The sequence below is a fragment of the Halichoerus grypus genome, chromosome 12 (genome assembly GCF_964656455.1).
Source record: "Halichoerus grypus chromosome 12, mHalGry1.hap1.1, whole genome shotgun sequence".
Lineage (NCBI taxonomy): Eukaryota > Metazoa > Chordata > Mammalia > Carnivora > Phocidae > Halichoerus > Halichoerus grypus.
In genome coordinates this window covers 19243528-19271506 of record NC_135723.1, presented here as the reverse complement: position 1 = coordinate 19271506, position 27979 = coordinate 19243528, and the positions used below count along the sequence as shown (strand labels likewise).

Sequence of the window (27979 nt, the reverse complement as noted above, 5' to 3'; positions counted from 1 at the left end):
AATTTCTCAGAAAGCTTGGTCAGAGATATAAAAGACCTACCAGACATATATTTACCCCCAATCACTCCCTTTTCCTAAATAAAGATTTTACCAATGAGAAAATTACATATTGATGACTTGGTTTATTCTTAACTAGGTCAGTACATTTTTATTAGGTAACAGGGAAAACATGAAACCTGTTAAGTTTGCTAAAACCAAATTTATTAGTATTTCAGACTAAGACCTTCAAAATGGCCTATTATTGAATGGAACAGGAAAAGACTTCCTTGGTTCTATATCCCCCTTTCTCAAGGGTAAGTAATTTATCATCTAATCATTAGCTGGGAAAGTGTGGTAAAGTGGAAAGGCAGGAGCCAGAAAATCTATGTTGGGTATTTGGCATATTTTACATGTTGTGTGACCTTTAGCAAGTTATTTTAACCTCTCTAAGCCTGTTGCTTTGTCTATAAAACAGATGGTAATATTTATCATAGGGTTTTCATAGAGATTAAATGACACAGCTTAAGTAAAGCACCTAACACAGTATTTTTCTAGTGGTAGGCATCAAATAACCTGCTCTTACTACTGATTTTCAAAGAAGGCAAACTAAGTCCTGAACGCTAAAACAAAACAAAACAAAACAAAAAAAACAAAACAGCAATGCTCTACATTGAGGATCAACAGTATCTCCAAAGAATCACTATCTAAGAAGTATTTTCGAATTCTTTTTAATTCCACGTCACCTTGCGTGTATTTCTTTTGCACTAAAAACTTCAAAGGTATAGCAATGACTTGTGGTAAAGAAAACAAACCACAAACCTGGTAACCAAATCACAGGATTAATGTTACTAATTAATTTTCAAGGTAAGTAGAAAATATCTGTTCAATGTTATTATCTATTTGACAACGTATAAATAACCCAGAACTTTGTATCCTTGGACAAATTTATTACGCCCCTGGGCTACAATTCTAAAATAGATAGTTCTGAAAAGGCATGTGCACAAATGAAATTAAAATAGTACTGATATAGCTCGTCTACAGGCATTTTAATAATCAAGTTATGTGTTAAAATTTACCTTTAATACAGTGTCCAGAGGATTTCCAGAATCAGGTCTGATTATCAGCGGTGCCTCTCTACTTCTTGACACTATTAGATGTCTTAGGTCTTCACCCCATATTTTTTCACACGCGTTGTAAATGTCATAGCTATCGCTGACCACAGATACAGGCACTGATGAAAATTGTGTTACTATATGTTCAAAAGCATCTTTTTCACGGTCTTTCCCCCAAGCTGTTATGGTACTAGAAAACAAAATGAAAACAGAGATTTACTTAGGCAGACACATCTATTGCTGAATCATCTCTCATGTACCATACTTACACCATCAACAGCGCAAAGGTGAGTGATTTAGCTTAATGAATACACATCATAAGGTTCACTGACTATTTGGGCCACGACACCCCCTGGCTGAAAATAACTATAGTTATTTTAACTCTTAAAGTCATAGTCACCCAATTTTTTTTGTATTCCTGAACCTACTCATTTTAAATCAGTTCACTAGGGGCGCCTGGCTGGCTCAGGCAGTAGAGCATGTGACTCTTGATCCCAGGGTTGTGAGTTCGAGCCCCATGTTGGTGTAGTTTACTTAAAAAAATCAAATCAAATCAGTTAACTAAAAAAAGCACCTGCTGAATGCACTCTGTACATTATGGCAAGATGTCAGAAAGAATGAACACATATTCCTATTTTGCTAGGCAATGCAAGCACTTGGCTCCCTTCTGTGAATTTTCAAAACCATATACCAATAATAGCAGGGACATATATTTGTCTTTTTGAACTTTAAAAATCTTATACTTAAAGGCAATTACTTAGGCAATTATTTGTACTGTACTATATATACATATAGTCAACTAACCCTTTACTGGTTATATTTTCAAATGGCCAATAAGAGGCAGTCATTTATTTCATCTATAGAGTATCCACGACTAATTAATGCATGCCCAGGGACTGTAAGGATTTTAATACTTAGTTTGGGCAAAACATAATTAAGATGGGAAATAAAATGTGAGAGTATGTATTAGGCAAAAACTGCTATAGTGATTTTTAAAATGTCCTCAATAATGATTCTTCTTATTGAATAGATTAATAATATGTAACAAGTACTTCTTGGCTAATAAATAGAAGTCAAACAATTTAATAATGAATTTGAAAACTGTTACCAATTCCTCATGCCAAGCAATTTTCCTTCTCCCTAATTTTCCAGTCTTCATCTCTACCACTTCCGTTTTTCTAATAAAATAATGGGAAGACAACCCATTCATTTATTGTCTAACCCATGTAGGTACAAGTTTATCTCAAAACTATTTAAAGATTTTATGTATTTGACAGCGAGAGAGGGAACACAAGCAGGGGGAGTGGGAGAGGGAGAAGCAGGCTTCCCGCGGAGCAGGGAACCCGATGGAGGGCTTGATCCCAGGACACCCGGATCATGACCTGAGCTGAAGGCAGACGCTTAACAACTGAGCCCCCCAAGCGCCCCTCAAAACTGTTTAAAGAGTCATACTAATCTATGATTGAAACTGTCATTTCGTTACGGGTTTTGTTTCTTCCCGCTAAAGGACTGGAGTAAACTATTTTCCCATGCTGTCAATGATATGCTGGTGCTAACAGAGCATGGACACTTCAGGGTTATAAAGACTTAGCTATCCAGAGACTCCTTTTATCTGAAATGGAGAGACAGCATGTCTAGTCCCATACAACTCATTCTGGAGTGAACGCTCTTCCTAACAAGTTCAGAGGCTGCCAGTAGCTCCGAAGCCAGCTCCCTACTTCAGACCAGCATCTGCAGGCTAAAGGGAAAATTAAGACATGGATGAAGAGCAGCCCCTTCTTCCCATCAAGAACCACTACTGTCCTCTTTATAAGGATGGAGAGAATTGAGCTCAAAGAATACCAACACTAGAGAGCTTTGCAATGTAAGCATGAACTCACAGGTAAAGCTCGTCACCTACACAGGGATGTTTTCCCAGCGCTGGATCAATACAGCCACCTAATTCTGCTCTTTGTATCACCGACCACACTTCATTGTTCATTTTTAGTCTTTTACTTGTTTTCTCTTTGGTACTTGAACTTCCCTGAAGCTTTCTTTCTCATTGACTTCAGTGACCTCTCCCCCATTTTTATTTATTTTTTTCCGATTTCTGTGGTTCCTCTTTAGTCTCCCTCAGAGGCTGTGTTCTTCTTCAGTCTAACCATAGGCTCTGACCCAGTGCATGCTTTCCTCCATCCACCTCCCTTTGTGAAAAACACTCAAAATCCCCTTGTGGTAAGGGTTTCCAAAATCTATACCTTAGAGTCCAGGTTTTTCTTCTGGACTTGTCAGGTAGGAAGATGATTATCTTTATTATATCGATCACTGTGGAGACATTTCCTACAGCACCCTCTACATAATCCAATTGTAACACCTATTCTTCTGATAATAGTGTTAGGTATATGGAGCTCATAAATATTTGTTCAATGAATTCTACTAATGCCATATTCCAATTTCCAGCATCAAATCAAATCATCTTCCAAAGTTTGAAGGAAAGATTATATAATAGCATGTTTTTTTTTCCTCCTCAATGTTCTATTGATTTATTTTTGTTTTACTTATATAGTTTAACAAGGCAGTTTTACATAAGCTCAAAAAAGTTAGCATTTTCTTAACCACATGATGTACAATTTTAAATTGGGTTCCGCATTAAATAGACTAATACCTCTCTTAAATTTTTTGGTCAACCAAACTCCCCCCACATCTTTGGGTTCAGTGGGGTTTTTTAAAAAATGTGTTATTACTGGCTATAAGAAAGCATGGCTTTGCTTTTGCACATTCTCAGAAAAAGTAAATCAGGAATATGAAAACCATTATATGAATAGGGCAAAATAAGAATCTAAGTTTGTGAACTGGTAGTACATTGGGAAGAAAACAAACAGAAAAGTCCTGTTAAAACAAATGATAACAGCATATGTTTAAGTCCAGATTTGTATATTCCTTAAAATATTTGTAACAATAATGGCAATGCTCTTTTAGAGTTCTCTTATCTTGAAGTTATTTAGATGTTAGCTCATTTATCCTTAATGACCTTCTGATGTTGGAGACCTGGAATTTTAGCTCCTCCTTTTGTTTGGCTGGATGGACAAACTGCTCAAGGCCACCTAGATTGTCAGCTGTAGGGTTCATCGGGTCACTCAGATTTCCCAGCTTTCAGTCCAAAGCTCCTTTCACTATACCATGCTATTGTTTAAAAGACTTTTCTATTTAAGAACATCTGAAATATTCTTATATATTAGAGTCAAATTTACAAGTGTAGCAAGTATTGAGACTTTAAAATGGATTTCACTCTGTTTTAACAAGAAAACACTAAGAAAATATATCTTTATTCTCAGATTTATAGTATCATACTCGTGATGTTACTACTATGAAAACAAAACCATCAGTGAAGAGTCTAATATATGGATACTACTTACTTTTTTTTTTAAGATTTATTTACTTATTAGAGAGCATGAATGGGGGGAGGAGCACAGGGAGAGGGACAAGCAGACTTCCTGCTGAGCGTGGAACCTGACGCAGGGCTCCATCCCAGGACCCTGAGATCATAACCTGAGCCAAAATGAAGAGCCCGCTGCTCAACGCACTGAGCCATCCAGGTGCCCGCAGATACTATTTAAGTTTTTAGAAGATGGACATACATCTAAGTCCAAAATAAAAATACTGTAATGCTAGAACCTTCATCTGTTGATGACATGTCTTGACTGTGAGAGTATTCAACAGGGCCCTACTGATACAGCAATGCCCATGAATGTTTGCGGAATCTACCCTCTACCAGCCCCAACCTAATCATCAAGTTTTAGCAATTTCATCTCCCAAGCCACTGCTCATGTTTAGCCACTTCTTTCCATTCACTGACCCACTGGGTTCTGCATCTTGTCATCTCTCCAAACTGTTGCAACAGCTTCCTATTCAGCCTCCTAACTTCTTGTTTCTGTCAATTTATAGGATATCCTGCTATCAAAACAATCTTCCTAAAATATTTCTCTGATGACAAAGCTCCTTATGCTCAAAATGTCAATGCTCACTCTCATTTGAAAAAGTAATTAGATTAACCTAGCATGATGTGCAGTTAACATTCAGTGTCAAATGAATTTGAGGGCCTTTACTAACCTGTCTTGGGTCTACCCCTACGTTCCCAACAAAATCTCTATCATGTTTCAGCCTGTATCCCCTAAACAAACACATTCACTCTCCTCTTTCACTCCTGCTCTCTCAGGACAATGCTTTGACCTGTGGTAGGCATGCAATAAAGATTATGTCTGCCATTAAATTTTGCTATTTATTCAAGAAGTGATGATTTCACATAACCATCTCTACAAAAAGCTTTCTTGATCCTGCCAGTGAGGTAACATCTTTCCTTTCCTTCCCTTGTACCACTAGAGCACTTTAACTTCTTTAAAAGTACTTCATCAACAGAGCAGAATGTTGCTAGTTTATTATTTTTATACTGAAGACAGGGTCCATTTCTTGTATCTTTCTATCCCTTATAGCACCCAGTAGATTGCCTTGGATAAAACCTCAGCTTTATTCTAAAACTCACTGCTGGTTTTAGCACCCTGCGATATCCAGGTATGAGTAGAACTTAATAAACTTCCCCAAACTGATTACAGTAAATAATTTTGGTTATTAAGAACCAGAAACTATAAAAGCTGCACTGACTTTGAATGAAGTTAAATGCAGGAGCAGAGCAGCTGAACTCAAGATTGTAACTGCCTTCTCATTTAACTTGAGCTGGCTTAGCCGGAGCCGGTAAGGAAGCTTTCATCAAAGGGCCCTGCTCTTCTACAATAGAGGGTACTGGGTCCAGGTGACAACTTGCAGGGCATGCAGAAAGCAGGGAAGTGACCACGTTTTACAGGGAGTGCTCCTAGATTTAACAAAACATACCTGCATGTGGCAACAGAGCAGTTCTTAAAAGTTCTTAAAATGAAACTTACATGGCAATGAAAGTGCCAAAGAAAGCTCTTCAACAGTGTTTATTAGGATGGTTCCAAGTTCTCTCTCTGATACTAATCTTTAATACCTACTATAAATACTGAACTTGTATTGCTTACATTTGTGAAGATTTACTGTAGTTCCTGGCTTGTAATTAAGCAAAACATCACTGAATCACCAATACAAGAGTGAAAAAAGTCATTTTAGAAAACAAATGTTTAGATAATAGGAGGATGAAAACAGAATTGTACCTGTGTTCTGCTGCTGGAATAGAATAGCCTGGAACAGGATCTTTCGTTCCATAGTATTTTTTAACAAAAACAATTCCTGCTACTGTATCTGTTCCTTTGAAGTTAACCAAATGAGCAGACGCTCCTATGCCAGCAGTCTGGAAAATAAACCACAAACCAAAATCCAACAAAAGAAAAAGACCCATGCTTTGAGGTATAAAGTGTATCTCTCAAAGGAATTGTCTTCAACTATTCTTTTTATTTTTTTAAAGATTTTATTTATTTGACAGAGACACAAGAGAGGGAACAAAAGCAGGGGGAGTGGGAGAAGGAGAAGCAGGCTGCCCGCGGAGCAGGGAGCCCGATGCGGGGCTCGATCCCAGGACCCCGGGATCATTGACCTGAGCCGAAGGCAGACACTCAACGACTGAGCCACCCAGGCGCCCCGTCTTCAGCTATTCTTGGAGAGATATTTAACTATTATCAGAGATAACAGGTCGTATGACAAAGATCCAGTTTTCCTAAATATTTAAGGAGTCAACTGTTACCTCCTGCAAGAGACCTACTGAATAGTGACCCACCCCCATTTCCCACCAGCCTCTTTTCCCTTACTCTGCCTTGTACCTTTTTGTAGAACATTATCTGACACCTGCTAAATTTATTATAATATATAACATTATATGTCTGTCCATCCATCCAATATATAAAGGATAGGGACATTTGCCATGTACTCTGAACAGAGGCTAACACAGAGTAGGTACTTAATATATATATTGACTGAATGTCTGGAATTTTACAATGTAGCCTATTCAGAACCAAGATCAGTATCAGTAACCCCCCAAATTTATAATGGTAATCTAACCAACAAACCACATTCTATTAAATGAAGTTCATTTCAGTTTCTTACCTCTTGGGAAGAAACTCCTCTGTAGCCAAAATCATGTAACTTGTATTCCAGACCATCTAAGTTACCAGATGTCTCCAGCAAATATTTGGCCAATATTTTCTTCTGCTCTCTAGAATTTGTGGCCACTGTGATTGGATACCAGGACTGAACAAGAATAGTCTGTAGTGATAAAATTAGTCACAATTATTAGAATATAAACTATTGAGTTCTTTCTGAGGAAAATCCCTGCTTTCTCTGGAGGGACGTCCTAGACCTCCATCCGACCAGAAATACCAGTTAGACACGTGAACTGCATAGCAAGATGCCCACCTTGTGCATTCCAGATACAGTGAATCAGCAACACAAAGGATAAGCACAGCAGGACCTTCATAGTAGAGAACATGAAATTACCTAGTTTCTATCCAAAGCGCCAACGAAGCAAATAATATTTAGAAAGACTATGTGATAAAGGACCAGTTTTTTTTAAATTTTCAATCTGTCATGGACAAACAGTTTTATAAAATACACTCACACTTAGGTGTTGAGGCAATTACCATGAAAGTTTCTAAATAAGTGGTTATCCTCAATTTCTGTATTTAACATGGACCTGCATCAACTCGTTTATGGACCAGCATGGGAATACACTTTGAATAGTATGGGTATCATTTACTTCTCTACATAGTCTTGGATCTAATTTTTCCTTAGATCTATTGTGACTACCAGTAGGTTCTTTAGTTCGGAGATGCTTTCGCTTAGCACTAGAGAATTCTATTCACTGAGTTAGGCTTTACATCCTTGGCTTTTATCAAGTCATTTTAAGAAAGCTACATGAAACATTTCTGCATATGCTGTAAAACTGTGAGGTCACTGTCTATTTTATAATTCTTTTTAACAGCAAAAAGGTTTGGTTTTGCGTTTTGTTTGGAAGAGATGGTTACGTTTAGCCCAATGTGTTCATTCCTCAGCCCCTTTGTAAGTCTGAGACATCTTTGCAGAACGTTGGGCTCTTCTAAACATGTTCTGAAATCTGATTTGAGAACTAAGGTTTCTTCTAGCACCAATATTGATATTGATAAAGCAATTCAGTATTTTTAGTGGGTTTTAAAATTCAGTGTATGGTGAATAGCAAAGAATATTAGCAATAACTCTGAACATACACTGGGAAAGGTCATTGGAAGGAATACTATTTAGTGCTTTTTAAAGTGTTTTAAATCAAGGATTGCCTGAGCAACATCTTTGTAAGTAACAAGTTTGTTGGATTTGGTATCAGACTTCATTTACAAGGTAGTAAACTTGGGTTGGGGATTGATAAGATTAGGATAAACCTCCTCTTACCCTTGCAACAGAAACCCACAAAGGATGCAAAGTTACCATGAAGAAGCCTCTTCTGGAGACTTGGTATTTAGAGTAAACACAGTTTTTTATAAAACATAGGATCTATAATAGAAACCATAATAGGGATTGTGTCAGGCCATAAACTGTTGTGGCTTAGATAAAAATAGCTAGCAAGGACTGAAATTATTTAAGGTAATATATATTAATAAAATAGAAAGCAAATTTGATGGAAGTTCTGTTTCACGTTCTAAGCAAATAAAAACAAGGAACTACGTAATGTTTTTTCCCTTCAAAAGCGAACAGTCTCATGCTGGATTTTACATTTAGTCATTTTTAAATTAAAAATGGTATTTATTTGCTAACAAACTACTGCTCTAAGATGTCTATATTAACATTTTTAACTTCATGGTTTTTTAGTGAAATACACCACAATAATAATGATTATTACAACAGGCTTTTTTTCTTGTTATTGTTGTTTTTAAAGGCTAGTGTTTTTTGTTTTTTTTTTTTTTTTCCACTTTCTTAAGATAAAAACATACATGAAGCAAGGTGAGTTGGGAATCAGACCTCTATGTCCATAAATATCTGCTTTATGGAAGTTCAGTTAGACACAAGGGACAAGTACTTACTGACTAAACCCTCAATCAGAAAATTAAAAAAAAAGTGAAAAAGGCTACCCATAGATGATGATTTTCAAAATAAGATTTATCTATTTGGGATCTTTTGGCATTGAAGTTTTTGTAAAAGGATAGATGGATAACTCTTCTCTTGTGTTTTTGTAATATCATCCTCTTAAAATCTAGTATTTCCCAGTACAAAGCAGTAAACTATTTTAAGTCTTTATTTTGGGTAATTGGACCTTTTTTCTGGGCCTATTAGCCTACCCTAAGTTGATGTCCCATAAAGAGTCTAATTAAGAGAGTTTTAAATTTTCTGTCAACTTAGACAATGTATTTCAAACACATTCTTAGACCTCTTAATTCTTCTAAATTTTCCAGTCCTTATAAATAACCTCAAATGTATGATTTTATAATATAACAACAAATTAGTTTAACCAATAAACTACTAAGATAATGAATTAGTTCTAAGCACTGGGTAAACACCTCTCAGATAGTAGGGTGGTATTTCTGTAGTCACTTTCTAGGGTATTTCCTCTAGTAGAGAAAATCTAAATTAAGCCGTTGAGAAGCTAAGTAGATTATTAATGTTAAAACTATGAGCATATGAAAACAGGACTGCTTAGGTACAGATGAACGGAAAACAAAGAGCCTTGCAGTATAAACTCAGAGTCTCTAGTGTATCCTCCTTTTTGGGCTTAGAAATTAAACAAAAAGATCAGCAAGTCTTGAGTATTGTTTAGATGAGAAATATCAGGTGGTAAAGCGTAGGCTCTAAGCTGATTAGATAATGAAGAAAGCTGTTATTAAAAATCTGAACAAAATTCCTTTAGTATAATTAGAACAGAATATCCACAAAAAATCTTAAGTTACTAAAAATAAACCTGTGCTACTTTTCTCAGTTTTCTCTATGATAATATACACTTAGGATTGCAACAAACAAGATGGAGGCCAACAAAGCTTTAACAGTAATAGTTCTTAATAATTTCACTTAGATAAAGTCTCAGAACATTATATTTCACTGGAGGGAACCTTAAAGATTATTTAATCCAACTGTTACTTTATAAATGAGAAAACTGAGGCCTGGAAAGGTTTAGTAAATTGTAGGAGATTATACAGCTTTATTAGTAGCAATTTTAAAACTAGAATCCCAGTTGAATGGTTTTTACACCTTGAGTTGATGTTAAATAGTAATTAAAATAAAACAATTCACCTCAATCCAATTTGTAAGCCAGTAACACTCTGGATCTGTGTTTTCCACTGTGAAGAGAACATTTCCTCGAGGAATGACATAGCCCTCAGGAACAGCTTTTATTTCTATTGGAAGATGCCCATCATATTTCTGGTAACAGATAATAATGAATTTATTCATTCAACAGATGATATGTAGTTACTTATTTTAATAAGGTTCTTTATATTTTACAGAAGCTAATCTTACTGTCATAGAAACTGCAATTGTACATGTTACTGTATTGCTAGAATATCCTTATTCTCTTGAAATAAAATTAGCTAAAATGATTAACAGTTTAGGCACTGATATAATTTTTAAATTTTATGTTATCAGAGTACTTCTGCTAAGAACATTTCTCACTAGAAGATAATCTCAAAGTCATCTAAAGAAAAAAGTTGTTTTTTCCCATTTTTTCAAAAAAAGTTTATTCCAACATATTCCAAAAATATTCCAAGAACACTATCTTTCTTCTCAGTAGTCATTTTCATAAAAGAAAAGCTAAAGGCTAAAAGACAAAATAAGGGACTGCTATTAGCAACAAACAAAATAACAACAAAAAAGAAAAGAGAGGGCGCCTGGGTGGTTCAGTTGGCTAAGTGTCTGCCTTTGGCTCAGGTCCTGGGATTGAGCCCCACATCCGACTCCCTGCTCAGCGGGGAGCCTGCTTCTCCCTCTCCTCCCTGCTTGTGCTCTCTCTCGCTATCTGTCTCTCGCTCTCAAATAAATAAATCTTAAAAAAGAAAAAGAAAAAAAAAGAAAAGAGCGAGCGATCCCTGCCAGTAGAAGAATCTTAAATAGGTTTTCTCTTTATTCTGGTAGTTGACCAAAACCACTTTAGGAATAGATAGATCAATCATTAAGTGTACTTCCTAAAGCTTTGGCAATCAATATCCAAGTGCAACAGTTCTCTCCAAAATTAGCCTGAAACATATTCGCTACAGAGTATGTTTTCGGACATTTAATTATGCCGCTCTTCTTTTAAAGGTAAAAGCTGTGGCTAAATGTTGGCTAGGAAGGCAAATTATTTCAGAAATCCTAGTAGTTTTAATGTGATTTGGGACAGGTAACTAAATAAAAGAAAAATCTGTTTAATGAGAAGCACTGGAAGGCCTCATGATAGAGCAGAAAGAATTACTGCCTTAGAAATCCTAGCGTGGACTCAAAAATACTGACTTGGACTCTGGGCAAGTCATTTAACATCTCTAGGTCTCAGACTATTCTTAAAACAGGGTTAGATAAGACTAGATTAGATCCCTAAAATTCTCTGAACATAAAATCAAAAGATTTATCACCCTGGCTACTGGGAATTATATTAATAAGCTTAACACCTATTACTTTTCTCTTCCCAACAAACCAAATGGGGTTAAGTGCAGGATTTAGCCAACAGATTTTACTGATCTTACTTAAGATACAGGGAAAGTATAGCACAGAGTGCTTACTTGACTTCTTCAAAGACCCTTAAGTAAAAAACAGTAAAACTCAGTATTACAATATAGGCCTGAAAGTTAAAGTATTTCTAATTATTTTGTGTTTGATAGTCTACAGTGGAAAAAACATTTGTTTTTAAGACATAAATGAACACTTGACATGGCAAGATGCCAAAAGATCCCATTCCCAATCTATCTTTGTAGTAAAGACCACCACCAGAGGACATTCAACTCTCATAACTCAATTCCCAGGTCTTTGGATGCTCAAAAGTTTAAGTAATCGATCCAAACATGCTAGGTATGAATATTACAGGACTTAAGTAATCGATCAGGACAACAAAGAATAAAAATTGACTTTATGGATCAACATGGAACCATTCCAATGATTCAGTCAGGGAAATTTCCTAGAATTAATGCATAGTGATAGACTCACTGCATCTTTTCCCTTAAATGATCTATAGCCAAGAAAAAAGACCTAAATTTTAAAACTGCCAAATAACCATGCCCTTTCTTATAGTACATTTTCAAAGAAAAGATTAAATCTCCTTTCTGAAAAATGCTAGTGATTTAAATAATTCATTTATATTATAACCAATTATTGAGACCTGCTATAGAAAAAATTTAAATGTCACCCTTAACTTTTCACAAGAGTATCTAAAATAGCCATTATATTCGGGTCACAGACAGAAAAATAAGTCATAAGTATAGTCTTCTATTCAAATTCCTTTTAAGAAATTTTGAACTAAAAGCAAAACCAAAGTAGAGCAAAACGTGAAAACCATTTTTTACCTCAAGAATGTAGTTCCATCCCTTTTCATTAAAGACATCATCCTGGAAATGCTCTCTATACACTTCTTTGGCTTCCTGGATCTTCTCTTTGGTCACTACTTTACCTGAAAAAACAGATTTCTCCTGTTTACATTTCTAAAGGCATTCTATAAATTGCTGAGTTGCTGTAGGATTAATCTTTCTAGATATTTCACCATTCTATGGATAAAAAACCAAGAACTGAGAAGTTAAATGATCACCCAGAGTCAACAGCACAGCCAGAAAAGGAATTTGCCCTTCTGCTCACTCACCCTAAGCATATAAGTTCTTATTTGAAAAGCAGATGTACAGAAGAAATTATTATTTTTTAAATCACAGTAATAAGTTAACTTCTAAGTTGATATTTTTTCTATCACTATTAATATATATACTCTTCAAATTTGATATAGATAATTTTCCAGGTGAACCTTTTTACTTTATTTATAAAGGGTGTCTTCAGGGCTGATAATCCAATAATTTACACAAGGACTAAGTTTTTGCTTCTCAAATATACTTTTAGTTATCTTTAGCTGTAAAATGAGGATAACAGTAGAGCACCTACTTACAGGATGACTGTGAGGACTAAGTGAGTTAAGACATATACTTAGCATAATGCTGGTCTATAATAGGCAATTCATAAATTTTAGCTATAATTATAAATAATATTTTATAAAGTCTTTAAGCTGTAGAACTGAAGTATGACATCAATCTTTAGTAACTTTCTCTATATAAGGTCACTAGTAAACTCATTTAAAATATCTTGGGAAGGGGGCGCCTGGGTGGCTCAGTCATTAAGCGTCTCCCTTCAGCTCGGGTCATGATCCCAGGGTCCTGGGATCGAGCCCCGCATCGGGCTCCCTGCTCGGCAGGAAGTCTGCTTCTCCCTTTCCCACTCCCCCTGCTTGTGTTCCCTCTCTCGCTGTGTCTCTCTATGTCAAATAAATAAATAAAATCTTTAAAAAAAAAAAAAAATATCTTGGGAAGTCTTACTGCAAAGTACTTTGGATACTCAAGTATGTTTTCAATGGTATAACATATCTGAACTGTCTGATCTTAAAACTGCCAAGATTATGGAAAAAGGTTATTATCTGTGTAAAATTCAACTTAATCTGTCTTCATTTGAGATTTTTATTTGAAAAGGCTTCACAGATAAAATTTTCCAAAATGTATAAAACCTTTGTGAACTGTTTTCGCCCCAGAAATACTATTATAAAACAAACTAGACGTGGACTTTCAAATACAAAAGCACAGAAATTATTTTGGTTTTTTTTTCCATTTTAAAATGCATTTGAGACTAAGGCCACAGTGTCAGGCAGTTCTGAAAAATAGGGTTTTAAGATAAAACAGACTATGACAAAAATATTCTAATTGCTACCATAATTCAAAATGAATTCCCAGATGAATAATGAATCCTTTACTGTGAATGACTTAAATCTATTAACATACCAGATTAGCCTCAGAAAATTACTGACTTTTCTAAACTTATTCCCAAACTTACTAGTTTCAGAAAATCTTTCTCATATTTAGAACAATAAGCACATACACCAAATTATAAGATTTAATGCATTCAAATTAACAGATTTTTTACAATTCCAAAATAACCCCTAAAATAGTCAAAGTAGTTAAGTACATATCAAAATTAAACTATTGAAGGAGTTATTTCAAATCATAGAATATAACAATATAGGAGAAAAATTATGAAGTGTTACATAAAAGCAGCGTTTTAAACGTACTAGGAAAAATAATACCTTTTAAGTACTTATTAAGAATGTACTGCAACCCATAAAATACTGTTTCCTCGTATTTCACCTTCTTTATCTTGGAGTTTTCTGTCTTCTTTTCACGGCATTCAAAGTAGGAATAAACTTTGCTTGTATTGGGTGGGTACTGTTTATAGTGAGTAACCTAAAGGAAAGAGAAATACTTGAGTTAGAGAACATTAGAACAGAATATAAAACATGACAGAAAGGGCTTGAAATTATCTAAAACCAGAGAAACTACACTTCTTATTTGCTACTGATCAGCTTCTTTTCCTAGTTGTAAAGAATAAGCATCATACTTATTAGGATACTTTTTTAATAGTTCAGTATTTTAATTTCAAAACCACAGGAGAGTATTAAAATTTTATAAACAAATAAACTGAACTTAAGGAAGTATGAAGCCTCTAAGGGGATGGACGGACACTTGAAATCAAAGTTTGAAGACAGGTATCTCATTTGGTCTTGGGGAATGGTCTTCCTTCAGGGAAAGAGATGTAGCTGCCTGGCGGGGGGGTAGGGGGGGCATACCCATGATATAAAAAATGAACTGGAAGCAGAATTTGGTACTGTTACTACCCAAATGTGCTATGTTTGATAAGTCAATAGTCAACGACTTCCCATGACTCTACTGCATCTATATAGCGAGGTAGTGAGAATGACTCCTTCCAGTCTTCATAGTAACACTATGAAAACCTGGATGAATGCAGCAGGAGCAGTAAAAAAAATAAATAAAATCCTGTTTTATATTACTTTTTCTCAAATTTCCTCTGAATTGGGAAATAAATGCCTGTCCAATGCAACATCAAATCCTTAGGAGTTTAAAAACATGAAGAAATATTATTTCTCTTCCATGAATTTGGATTAGAGTTACTGTTGAAAGTTAATACGTCTTTGTTTTAAGAAAAAAGTGAGTTCATTTTAATTTGAATTTTCTTATATTTTAATGTGGTTAAAACATTTTACCAATAGAAAGTAAGTGGAAGAATAATACGTATGTGCTCTGTTGAAACAGTAGGAATGAAAATGCCTTAAGGCTTAAGGTAGAGGGCGGTCAAGCAGGTGATGGTGGAATGATCGCTGCAGAACAAGTTCCATGGATGACCACTGTGAACATGAACCATTCTTCCTGTTTAGCTCTGATCCTAAGTTTAGAGAAACCAATGCTTTTCTTGTTTGGATGCACAATCTTAAAGTAAAACTTGGCTTTAACCTAAAAAATCTTTGTAGCTTAGCACAAAAATTCTAAAATAAATATACTCTATATAGAGAGCAAAAAAAAAAAAAAAAAATCACAAATGTTTAATAAATCTTTCTTCTCCAAAAGAAGCAACTTGCAACTCTATGAAAACAGCACCCTTATGCTGCTTGAAGGCAACCTGTGAGAAGAATCTGAAACCTAGAGGTAGACACCAGGAGTTGGTTTGGGTTTTTTGTTTTTTAGGTTAGAACCTAGGGACTGATACTGCTGGAAGCTGAAGTAGTAGCTCAGTAAAACAGTTAAAACCCAGAGCAGTTAAATCTATGAACCAATTCACTAAAATGCAAAGACAACATATGAATGATATCCTAGTAATAAATCACTACTATTTCAGCTACTTAAGAAATGATTAGCAAAAGTTACCACCACCTAAAAATATATGCAAGATGTATATAAAAATGAAAATGTCCAGTTTACAATCTAAATAACTCCAACTCCTTTAGTGGGAATAAGTAGTGAGGTAGAAGAAAAGTCAACTACGATGAAGTAAAATCAAAGGTCTGGATCACATTATGCAAGTTTACAGAAGTCAGATTCATAGCTGTGACTCTCAGTAGTTTGACCTTTTTGCAGTTCAGATACTTAAGGGTGCATCTTTATAAATTTACTTTTTCTATGTCAAATTTAAAAGTATGAGAAGGCAAATCAATTATTTTCATCTTCTGAGTAGACCAAGCAGTCAAATGCTGAATGGAAATGTTCCTAAACTATTTAACTCCACTTTGGTCTAAAAGTATACTAAAACTTTTCAATCATACAAATACAGTTCCAGTTCTGGAGAATGACTGAATGTATTTATAATTTTAAAGCTTTACTTCTGCCATATTCTTTAATTATATACTTAAAACCTTTGCATAAATATTCAGAATGCCTCCTCTGAAAACAAATGTCATTAAAAACACAAAATTGTCTAGGCTGCTTAATTAGAAATGAAGTGTGACTTCTAAAATCTTCTTTGGAGAACTTTGAAGAACTGTTCTAGAATTTAGCTGAAGAAGCTAATTCTCAGGCAATTAACCACCTACCAATGAACACCCAATATATTTAAAGAATCAAATAGTATGTTTGGATCTATTTTATATTGGCTTATACCACTGTTTTAATGGGAAAAAATTTTTAAACAGAGCTTTTTAGTAAATACTATTCTAAGAATACAGCCAATAAAAGATTTGTAATGGTTCCAGTTTTGCTAGGTTTACTACCCTCTTCATTTTGCTTTCTGCTGAACCACTTGGAACCTTCACTAGAAAATGAGATGATACAGCAGAAAATCAAATTAATAAATTGTTATTTTGAAAATAGTTTATTCACAAATATATACTGTATGTCCACTATGTATCAGGCACTGTTTCAGGTACTGAGGATGGGGAAATAAATGGACTAAGGTGGTTTTTATTCTCAAAGGGCTAATGAGGGTTGGAAGGTCAAAGAATAACATATAAATCAACAAAATAATTTCAGATCTAGATGTAGGTTTGAAAAATTAAAAGAAAATGAAGGGCTAGAGGGGGCCTGATAGACTGCTGTAAAGAGGGGGCCAGGAAGGCTTCTCTGAGATGGTGACATGTGACAGGACCTAAACTATAAGGAGGTAGGAAATACATTGATTTAAGGGACAGAACACAATGCCAGCGTGGTTGGTGCTTGGAGAGTGGGGAGGAGGAGGAGGAAGAGGGAGTACATGGTAAGGTCACAGAGAGATGCAGGGATAAGATCGTGTAAGGGCTTGTATGTTACCACATGGAGCTTGAATATTACATCAAGTGCAATAGGAAGCCCTTAGTATGTTTTAAGCTGGAATGAATATGATCTGATTCATATTTTACGAGGATCAGCTTGACAGTGAGGTCAAGAATGGATTACAGGGTGACCAAAGAGGAAGCAGGACCATCAGGTAAGAGGCTAAAGACTAGCTTAGGTGATAGAAGTGGCTCATTTGGAGGTAAAGGAGAATTAGGCTAATAGATTATATTTGGGGGATAAAAAGGGAGGAAACAAAAGTGTTTCCTACATTTTTGGCTTGAGCAACTGGGTGAATAATGGTGCCATTTACTGAGATGGGGAAGGCTGTGGAAGGAATGGATTGGGAAATCAAGAGCTCAGTTTTAAGTATGTCAAGTAATACAAAGTTTCATAGTATTCAAAATTAAACTGAACTACAAAAAGGGAGCTATTAAATCATGTTGGGTTTTTTTAGCATTACTTTTGACTTCTATCAATAGAGAAAATGGTTCTATAATAAATTTAACATTATTTATAAGATGAAAATAACTAATTTCTCATAATATCCTCAGCAAACCTTACCTCTAAAAATGTTTCCTCAACTAGCATGATTTTTCCTACAGCTAATAGAGCACTAGCAGTATACACATACATGTGTGGTAAAGAACACTGGCACACCAGAAAAATTAGCTCTTTTAATAGAAGTTATTTTCGGGTGCCTGGGTGGCTCAGTTGGTTAAGCGACTGACTTCGGCTCAGGTCATGATCCTGGAGTCCCGGGATCGAGTCCCGCATTGGGCTCCCTGCTCGGCGAGGAGCCTGCTTCTTCCTCTAACCCTCCCCCCCTCCCATGTACTCTCTCTCTCTCTCATCTCGCTCTCTCAAATAAATCTTTAAAAAAAAATAGAAGTTATTTTCACAGTCATGTGATTGATTTACTTCATGAAAAGCTAAAAATTATAATCAATCCCTCGGCTACTAAACTAAATATCCTTGTCCCAAGTATGACATTTAAAGAGAAGTATCAGGGATGCCTGGGTGGCTCAGTCGGTTAAGCATCCAACTCTTGATTTCAGCTCAGGTTGTAATCTCAGGGTCGTGAGACTGGGCCCTGCGTCGGGCTCGGCGCTGGGCATCAGGCCTGCTTAAAAGTCTCTCTCTCTCTTTCCCTTTCCCTCTGCTCCTCCTCCCCCCTAAAAATAATTAAAAAATGAAGAGAAATATAAGAAGTATTTAAGTTGCAAAGAATCTTTCTGTGAGAGCAAACTCTAAGTTTTTCCTGAGCCTCTCCAGATTTCCCATAAAGTTGATGTTTTTTCAAGAGCTTTCCTCTCACAATGGGATCACAAGACAAAGGCAACCACTACTAACCTACTTTATCAGTTATAATTTTAACAGCTAAGAAATGATCATAAGCCAACATTTTAACAACACCATGTGTATATAAGAACACATGGGAAAATATATATAATGTCACAAATAAGTTATATTATCTATATAATTTATAAGGGCACTCAGAAGAGGATCCACTCAGCCTTACAATGGCTAAGACCTTCTGCCTTGTCAATGCTAATGTGCTAGAAATAGAAAAAAAAATTAACTGATTCTTTTTTCTTTTCAACATTATTTAAGATTTCTCAAGCCTTAGAAATACTTCTATTGCCACAGAAAATAATTTTTTGCTATTTGGCTTTTGAAGCAATAACAACTTCAAAAGTATGGCTAAAAGATTTTTGGATTATACTTTGGGGAAAAGAGGAAATTGTCAAATCAGCTATAATCATACTGCCCCTTCCCCTAAACCTCCTAGCACAGAGTTCCTGATAATTTGTACTTTTTTTGGCCACACCATTGAGAAAGATGTAGTCAACTGACAAAGAGGACACCAGCTTCTGGTATCTTTGTTTTGCAAAATATTATATAATTACTACTGACCTAAATTAATCTTCCTATGAAGTGTATTCATGATTTACATATAGTATTTTATTTGTTGCCTGAACTTTTCCTATAATTTATAATATAAAACTCACTGGAAAATTGCATCATACGAATGTACAGGTAATCTCTGACATACAAACTGCAACAGTACTCCACTCTTCACAAGGCTCAGGCTGCCATGAGAGAGTCACCGTGACATTTAACTTAAGTGTTTGTTCAGAAGTAATGAAAAAGAAGCAACTATGAAAAATAGGAACAGCTCAGACACTGGGTAACTAAAGTTCCAGCCAGGACTAACTTGCCAGTAAGATCTGTCCCCAACTCTTTTTCCAAAAAGCCCAAATCTTTAAAGTCTGTTAATCTGCCATTAGTGAGGCAGCAAAATCTTTAAAAAAAAAAAAGCTACCTTGGGGCGCCTGGGTGGCTCAGTCCTTAAGCGTCTGCCTTCGGCTCAGGTCATGATCCCAGGGTCTTGGGATCAAGCCCCACATCGGGCTCCCTGCTCAGCGGGAAGCCTGCTTCTCCCTCTCCTGCTCCCCCTGCTTGTGTTCCCTCTCTCGCTGTGTCTCTCTCTGTCAAATAAATAAATAAAATCTTAAAAAAAATAAAAATAAAATAAAAAAAAAAGCTACCTTGGATGCCTAATCACCATACATAAATTATACAATCTTCTGTAACTTCTCTAAAACCAACTTTCACCCATCCTGGATTTTAAGAGACATCTTTTGTCTTTTACAATACCTAGGAGATCTCCAGTATTTATTAAATGAATTAATGAAAATGGGCTGGGTTCCAAATAACCAGTTTACAAATGAAATGACCTTTGGAGAAGCAACCCACACTGGATAGCACAATTCATAACAATGGATGATGTGTAAATTGTTTAGAGATTACTATTGTACAATATATATATTTTTCAACTCAACTGACAACACCTTCCATTTTAATCTACTAATAGGTAAAATGTTCAGAAATAATGAAACTATTCTCTGCTATAGTTTGTTACTAATATTATCTACATAGAAGGGAAAGAAACAAGGAACAGAAATGCACCTTTTAATGAGTCAGTTATTTGTAAACTAATTCAATGGCTACCCCAGGGATAGGCGGAGGAAAAAAAAAAACCCAAAACAAAAATCTGACCGGTCTCCTTTACAAGAAGTTCCAAATGCTTTTTAAGTACTACAATGGCTAAAGCAGCCCAGTGCACCTTTCCCTAGCTGGCTTAGCAAAACATAAATACAACCCAGTAGATACTTCTACTTTATGCCATTTTAAAAATGATTAAACAAGAGCCCAGGATGAAAATAGAAGAAACAACCAGATTTACCTGTTTTTCAGTTTATTATATATAATATAGTATGAGATTACAGAAATGAATATATATTTTCAATTCTCCTCCTTTGATCCAAATTGTCTTGAACCCTCCAGAGAGGATACAAGTAAAAACAAAATAACCGTGCTGTCATGTGCTTGGACACTACCCTACTATCTGCAAAAAATCTTTTTGTAGACCTTAAGACAACCAACTATTCTTTCTTTAGTTTTAGAAAGAAGAAATCAACAATATTCTCTCTTCCATCAACACGTCTAAAACCACTATGTTCCCTACCTACTTTAACTGGCCAGTAGTAAGTAGAATATGTAATAGTCTCATGTAATTACCAAATAAAAATTTTTTTACTTCTAACCTCAGGATTATCATTCCTGTCTCTTCTTCATCTAAGAAGATAACAAGGTAAAAATGGAATACAGATTATAAGGACCACAAAATATGTAAGATAAATGAAACTGAAAAATGTCAGTGTGGAATACACCATCTATTTTAGTGTACTGTTGTAAACCATTGGTATAAAACATATGAACCTGACTGAATCCTCTTGAGGGACTTTTGGGGAGGAAAAATGAAAAATCTTACTAAGATAAAAATTTTTTTTTTTTTTAAATTTGTTTTTTTTTTTTAAGATTTTATTTATTTATTTGACAGAGAGAGCCACATCGAGAGAGGGAACACAAGCAGGGGGAGTGGGAGAGGGAGAAGCAGGCTCCCCGCAGAGCAGGGAGCCTGATGTGGGACTCGATCCCAGGACCCTGGGATCACGACCTGAGCCGAAGGCAGTCGCTTAACCGACTGAGCCACCCAGACGCCCTAAAAAAATTTGTTTAAAGATTTTATTTATTTCAGGGAGCGGGGAGAGGAAGGAGAGGGAGAAGCGGGCTCCCCACTGAGCAGGGAGCCCAACATGAAGCTTGATCCCAGGACACTGAGATCATGACCTGAGCCGAAGGCAGATGCTTAACCGACTGAGCCACCCAGGAGCCCCAAGATGAAAATCTTCTTAAAAGGTTTCATATTAGACAAACTTGGAAGATGGTGGCAGAGTAGGAGGATACAAGGCGTGCCTCATCCAACAACTAGATAACTATCTAATCACCCTAAATACCCTAGAAATTGACCTGAAGACTGGCAGAACAAACCGTGGGAGGGATGGGGTGACTGGATGATAGACACTGGGGAGGGTATGTGCTCTGGTAAGCGCTGTGAATTGTGCAAGACTGTTGAATCTCAGATCTGTACCTCTGAAACAAATAATGCAATATATGTTAAGGAAAAAAAAAAAAAGAAGATAGCAGGAGGGGAAGAATGAAGGGGGGGAAATCAGAGGGGTAGACGAACCATGAGAGACGATGGACTCTGAAAAACAAACTGAGGGTTCTAGAGGGGAGGGGGGTGGGAGGATGGGTTAGCCTGCTGATGGGTATTGAGGAGGGCACGTTCTGCATGGAGCACTGGGTGTTATGCACAAACAATGAATCATGGAACACTACATCTAAAACTAATGATGTAATGTATGGGGATTAACATAACAATAAAAAAATTAAAAAAAAAAGTAGAGAACACACACATCGAAGAAGATAGGAAGTATGGAAATGAGGTTTGGGAGAAACGGATCATTGTTGCTGCAGTGGAAGAGAGAAGGGCTAGAGACAGACTAACACACAGAGGAGCTTGGAAAGCAAGAGGAGCCAAATTTCGTGAGTTCTTGCAACTAGCAGGGCTTAAAGCCTTGAGTTTTAAAGGTGAGCAGGCTTGGCTGGGTTAGAGCCCAGAGGGCATTGCACTGCTCTTGGAGAGAAGGCAGGTCAAACAGCCCATGAACAGAGTGTGGAAACAGTGACCTGAAGAGAGCCTGGGGCACACAGTGGGGAGGTTATCTGCTCATCTTGGAGCATGTCCCAGAGGGGCAGCATCGATGGAGAGACCCCTCTAGGAACAAAGGAACTGGCAGGAGCCATTTCCCTCTCCCTGCCCCTCAGTGTAAGAATAGGACCGCCTATGAGAACCAGCATAGCATCCACACTCCCTACCTAACTTGCTTACACCAAGCCCCACAGTTCCACTGTGCTTGGGTGGGACTGCCCCTCCCAGTCACATTTGCCTCAGTCTTAGCACTGTGGGCCCCGTCACCCAGGCCAGCCCAAACCCATGCTCACACAGTGCCTCCAGAGATGGGAGATTTGCAGGGCTTCGGTTCCAGTGGCAGTGGCGACAGGCCTCATTCCACAAGCAGAACAGAGCACACCTAGTTAAAACGTGCTACATTCAGACCAGGGACCAAACACGGCCCAAAACAAGCAAAGAGAGTCTCTGCAGATGACTGGCCTGAAGGATAAAGCATCCAGGACACAACAGCTGAGCACATGCAGCACACATTGGAGATGCTCCCGGAAGTGCCAGGCCCTGGGGAACAAGGGACATTACATGGCACAGCACTACAGGATCTCCTCTTCATTAGCCTCAAGAACAGGAGATGTAGCTGATTTTCCTAATACACAGAAGCAGGCACAGAGACTAAGACAAAATGAGAAGAAAGACAAACTTGTCCCAAATGAAAGAACAAGACAAGGTCATAGGCAGAGATCTAAGTGAAAACAGATTATGTAACATGCCAGATAGAGAATTTTAAGTAATGATCATAAAAATACTCACTGGACTTGAGAAAAGAGTGGAAGGTATCAGTCAGACCATTAACACAGAGATAAGGAATAACAGAGCCGAGATAAAGGGCTCAATAAACAAAATAAGAAACATGCTTAATGGAATGAACAGCAGGCTGGAAGAAGCAGAGGAACAAATTATTAACCTAGAAGACAGAGTAATGGAAAGTAATCAAGAACAAAAGAGAAAAATAATTATGCAAAACAAGAACAGACATAAGGAACTCAGTGACTCCATCAAACATATTAACATTCATATTCTAGGAGTCCCAGAAGAAGAGAGAGAAAAGGGGGAAGAAAATTTATTTGAAGAAATAATAGCTGAAAACTTCCCTCAAACTGGGGAAGGAAACAGACATCCAGATCCAGGAGACATAGACACCCTACCCCGCCCCCCCCAAAATCAATAAAAGCAGATCCACAGTAAGACATACAGTAATTAAATTGGCAAAATATAGTGATAAAACATTTTAAAACGGCAAGACAAAAGAATATAGTCACATACAAGGGAAACCCCATAAGGCTATCAGCAGATCATGCAGCAGCAACTTTCTAAGCCAGGAGAGCATGATATATTCAAAGTGCCTGAATGGGAAAAATCTGCAGCCAAGAAAACTCTATCCAGCAAGGCTATCATTCAGAATAGACGGAAAGATAAAGAGTTTCCCAGACAAAGATTAAAGGAGCTCATGATCACTAAGCCAGCCCTGCAAGAAATATTAAAGGGGAATCCCTGAGTGGAACATAGAGACCAAAAGTGACAGTATAAAGGTGGGAAATACAAAAGCAGTAAAAATAGCTCTGTAAAAAAAATCAGTCAAGAAACTCACAAAATAAAAGGATGGAAAATATGACAACATATACTTAAAATGTGGGGAGGAGAGGAATAAAGAATGGATTCAAACTTAAATGACCATCAACTTAATATAGACTGCTAAATGCCAAAGAGATTACATACAAACCTAATGGTAAGCACAAACATAAAACCACTAATAAATACGCAAAGACTAAAGACAAAACCAGCCAACCATAAAAGAGAGAAAGACAAGAACAGATCAGAGAAAGAAACCACCCCCCCAAAAATGAATAAAATGACAATACATATCTATCAATAATTACTTTGAATGTAAATGGACTAAACACTCCAATCAAAAGGCATGAGGTGACAAAAGGAATAAAAAAAAAAAAACTAGATTACATCCTGCCTATAAGAGACTCCTTTTAGACTTAAAGACACCTGCAGATTGAAAGTGAGGGGATGGAGAAACATCTATCATGCAAATGGAGATCAAAAGAAAGCCAGAGTAGCAATACTTTTATTGAACAAATTAGACTTTAAAACAAAGATTGTAACAAGAGACAAAGGAAGACACTCTATAATAATAAAGGGGACAATCCAACAAGAAGATGTAACACCTGTAAATATTTATGCATCCAACACAGAAACACCAAATACATATAAGTTAATAACAAACAAAAAGGAACTAATGGAAAATAATACAATAATAATAGGGAACTTAACAGCCCGTGTGCATCAATGTACTGATCACCTAAACAGAAAAGCAATAAGGAAACAATGCTTTGAATGAACAGATGGATTTAACAGATTAATTCATAACATTCCATCTTAAGACAGCAGAATACACATTCTTTTAAGTGCACACAGAACATTCTCCAGAATAGATTACATATTAGGCCATAAAACAAGCCTCAACAAATTCACGAAAATCGAAGTCACATCATGCCATCTTTTCTGACCGCAACACTATGAAACTAAAAGTCAACCACAAGAAAAAGTCTGGCAAGATGACAAATACATGGAAGTTAAATAACATGCTACTCAACAATGATGGGTCAACCAGGAAATCAAAAAATAAATTAAAAAGTACATGGAAACAAAATGAAAACACAGTGGCCCAAAACCTTTGGGATGCAACAAAAACAATTCTAAGACACAAGTTTGTAGCAATACAAGACTATCTGAAAAAGCAAGAAAAATCTCAAATAAACATCCTAATCTTACACCTAAAGGAGCTAGGAAAAAGAAAAACAACAAACAAAACCTGGAAAGAGTAGCAGGAAGGAATAATAAAGATTACAGCAGAAATAAATGATACAGAAACTAAAAAAACAATGGAATAGAGCAATGAAATCAGGAGCTGATTCTCTCAAAAACTCAACAAAACTGATGAACCTCTATCAAGACTCATCAAGAAAAAAAGAGAAAGGACTCAAATAAATAAAACCGCAAATGAGAGAGAAGAAATAACAACTCATACCACAGAAATACAAACAATTATAAGAATATCATGAAAAACTATATGTCAACAAACTGGACAACCTAGAAGAAATGGCTAAATTCCTAGAAATTAAACTACAAAACTGAAACAGGAAGAAATAGAAAATTAGAAAAGAGTGATTATTAGCAAAGAAATTGAGTCAGTAATCAAAAAACTCCTAAAAAACAAAGTCCGGGACCAGATGGGTTTACAGGCAAATTCTACCAAATATTTAAAGAAGAGTTAATATTATTATTCTCAAGCTATTCCAAAAAAATAGAAAAGGAAGGAAAACTTCCAAATTCATTCTATGAGGCCAGCATCACCCTGATACCAAAACCAGATAAACACACCACTAAAAAAAATAACTACAGGCCAATATCTCTGCTGAACACAGATACAAAAATCCTCAACAAAATACTAGCAAGTCGAATCCAACAATACATTAAAAAAATTATTCACCACGATCAAGTGGGTATTTATTCCTGGGTTGCAAGGGTGGCTGAATATTTGCAAATCAATCAGCGTGATACATCTTATCAATAAGAGAAAGGATAAGAACCATATGATCATTTCAATAGATGCAGAAAAAGCATTTTGACAAAGTACAACTCATGATAAAAAACCCTCAACAAAATAGGTTTAGAGGGAACATACCTCAACATAATAAAGGCCATACCTGAAAAACCCACAGCGAACATCATCCTCAGTAGCGAAAAACTGAGAGCTTTTCCCCTGAGATCTAGAACAAGACAAGGATATCCACTCTCACTACTTTTACTCAGCATATTACTGGAAATCCACACCACAGCAGTCAGAAAAGAAAAAGGAATAAAAGGCATCCAAATTGGTAAAGAAGTCAAACACTATTTGCAGATAAATAACACCATATATAGAAAACCCAAAAGACTCCACCAAAAAACTACTATAACTGATAAACGAATTCAGTGAAGTTGCAGGATACAAAATCAATGTACGGAAATCTTACATTTCTATACACCAATACTGAAGCAGCAGCAGGAGAAATTAAGAAAACAATCCCATTTACATTTGCACCAAAAATAATAAGATACCTAGGAATGAATCTAACCAAAGAGGTGAAAGACCTATACTCCGAAAACTATGAAACACTGATGAAAGAAACTGAAGATGACACAAAGAAAGGGAAAGACATTCCATGCTCATAGATTAGAAGAACAAATATTGTTAAAATGTCTATACTACCCAATGCAATTCACACATTTAATGCAATCTCCATCAAAATCCCAACAGCATTTTTCACAGGAGCAGAACAACCAATCCTAAAATTTGTATGGAACCACAAAAGACCCTGAGTAGCCAAAGCAATCTCAAAACAGAAAAGCAAAGCTGGAGATACCACAATTCTGGAGTTCAAGATGTATTACAAAACTGTAGTAATCAAAACAGTATTGTACTAGCACAAAACCAGATACACAGATCAATGGAACAGAACAGAAAGCCCAGAAATAAACCCGTAACTACATGGTCGATTAATCTTCGACAGAGCAGGAAAAAATATCCAATGGGAAAAAGACAGTCTCTTCAACAAAGGGTGTTGGGAAAACTGGACAGCTACATGCAAAGAATGAAACTGGACCACTTTCTTATACCATACGAAAAAATAAATTCAAAATGGATTAAAGACCTATAAACGTGAGACCTAAAACCATAAAAATCCTAGAAAAGAACATGGACAGTAACTTCTTGACATTAGCCGATGCAACTTTTTTTCTAGGTATGTTTCCTGAGGCAATGGAAACAAAAGCAAAAATAAACTATTGGGACTACATCTAAATAAAAAGCTTCTGCACAGCAAACAATCAACAAAACTAGAATGCAGCCTACTGAATGGGAAAATGTCATTTGCAAATGACATGTCCTATAAAGGGTTAGTATCCAAATTATATAAAGAACTTATACAACTCAACACCCACAAAACAAATCATCCAATTTGAAAGATGGGTAGAAGACATGAACAGACAGTTCTCCAACGAAGACATACAGATGGCCAAAAGACACATGAAAAGATCCTCAACATCACTTACCATCAGGGCAATGCAAATCAAAACTATAATGAGATATCACCTCACACCTGTCACAATGGCTAAAATCAACAACACAAGAAACAACAGGTGTTGGCGAGGATGTGGAGAAAAAGGAACCCTCTTGCACTGTTCGTGGGAATGCAAACTGGTGCAGCCAATCTGGAAAACAGTACGGAGATTCCTCAAAAAGTTAAACATACAACTATCCTACAATCCAGTAATTTTTACTACTGGATACTTACCCCAAAATACAAGAACTCTAATTCAAAGGGATACATGCACCCCTATGTTTATAGCAGCATTATTTATAATAGCCAAGATATGGAAGCAGCCCAAGTGTCCGTGATCAATGAATAAAGAGAGGTGATATATATATATATATATATATATATATATATACACACACAATGGATTACTGA

The 27979-nt window shown here is 36.2% G+C and overlaps 1 protein-coding gene across 5 annotated transcripts in view; it reads right to left on the bottom strand.

The window, feature by feature from the left end:
• Nucleotides 1–27979, bottom strand: part of NAMPT (nicotinamide phosphoribosyltransferase) — a 39530-nt gene that overhangs the window by 8157 nt on the left and 3394 nt on the right. For 3 of the 5 annotated variants that reach the window (XM_078060028.1, XM_036109058.2, XM_078060027.1), the window contains 6 exons: nucleotides 14287–14443; nucleotides 12521–12624; nucleotides 10287–10415; nucleotides 7143–7301; nucleotides 6257–6393; nucleotides 1056–1281 (listed from right to left, as the gene is read on the bottom strand). In XM_078060028.1, coding sequence (XP_077916154.1) covers nucleotides 1056–1281; nucleotides 6257–6393; nucleotides 7143–7301; nucleotides 10287–10415; nucleotides 12521–12624; nucleotides 14287–14443 — 912 coding nt within the window. Of the gene's footprint in view, nucleotides 1–1055; nucleotides 1282–6256; nucleotides 6394–7142; nucleotides 7302–10286; nucleotides 10416–12520; nucleotides 12625–14286; nucleotides 14444–22711; nucleotides 22801–27560; nucleotides 27720–27979 lie in introns of all 5 variants that reach the window. The other 2 variants (XM_078060026.1, XM_078060029.1) reach the window with 1 other exon arrangement.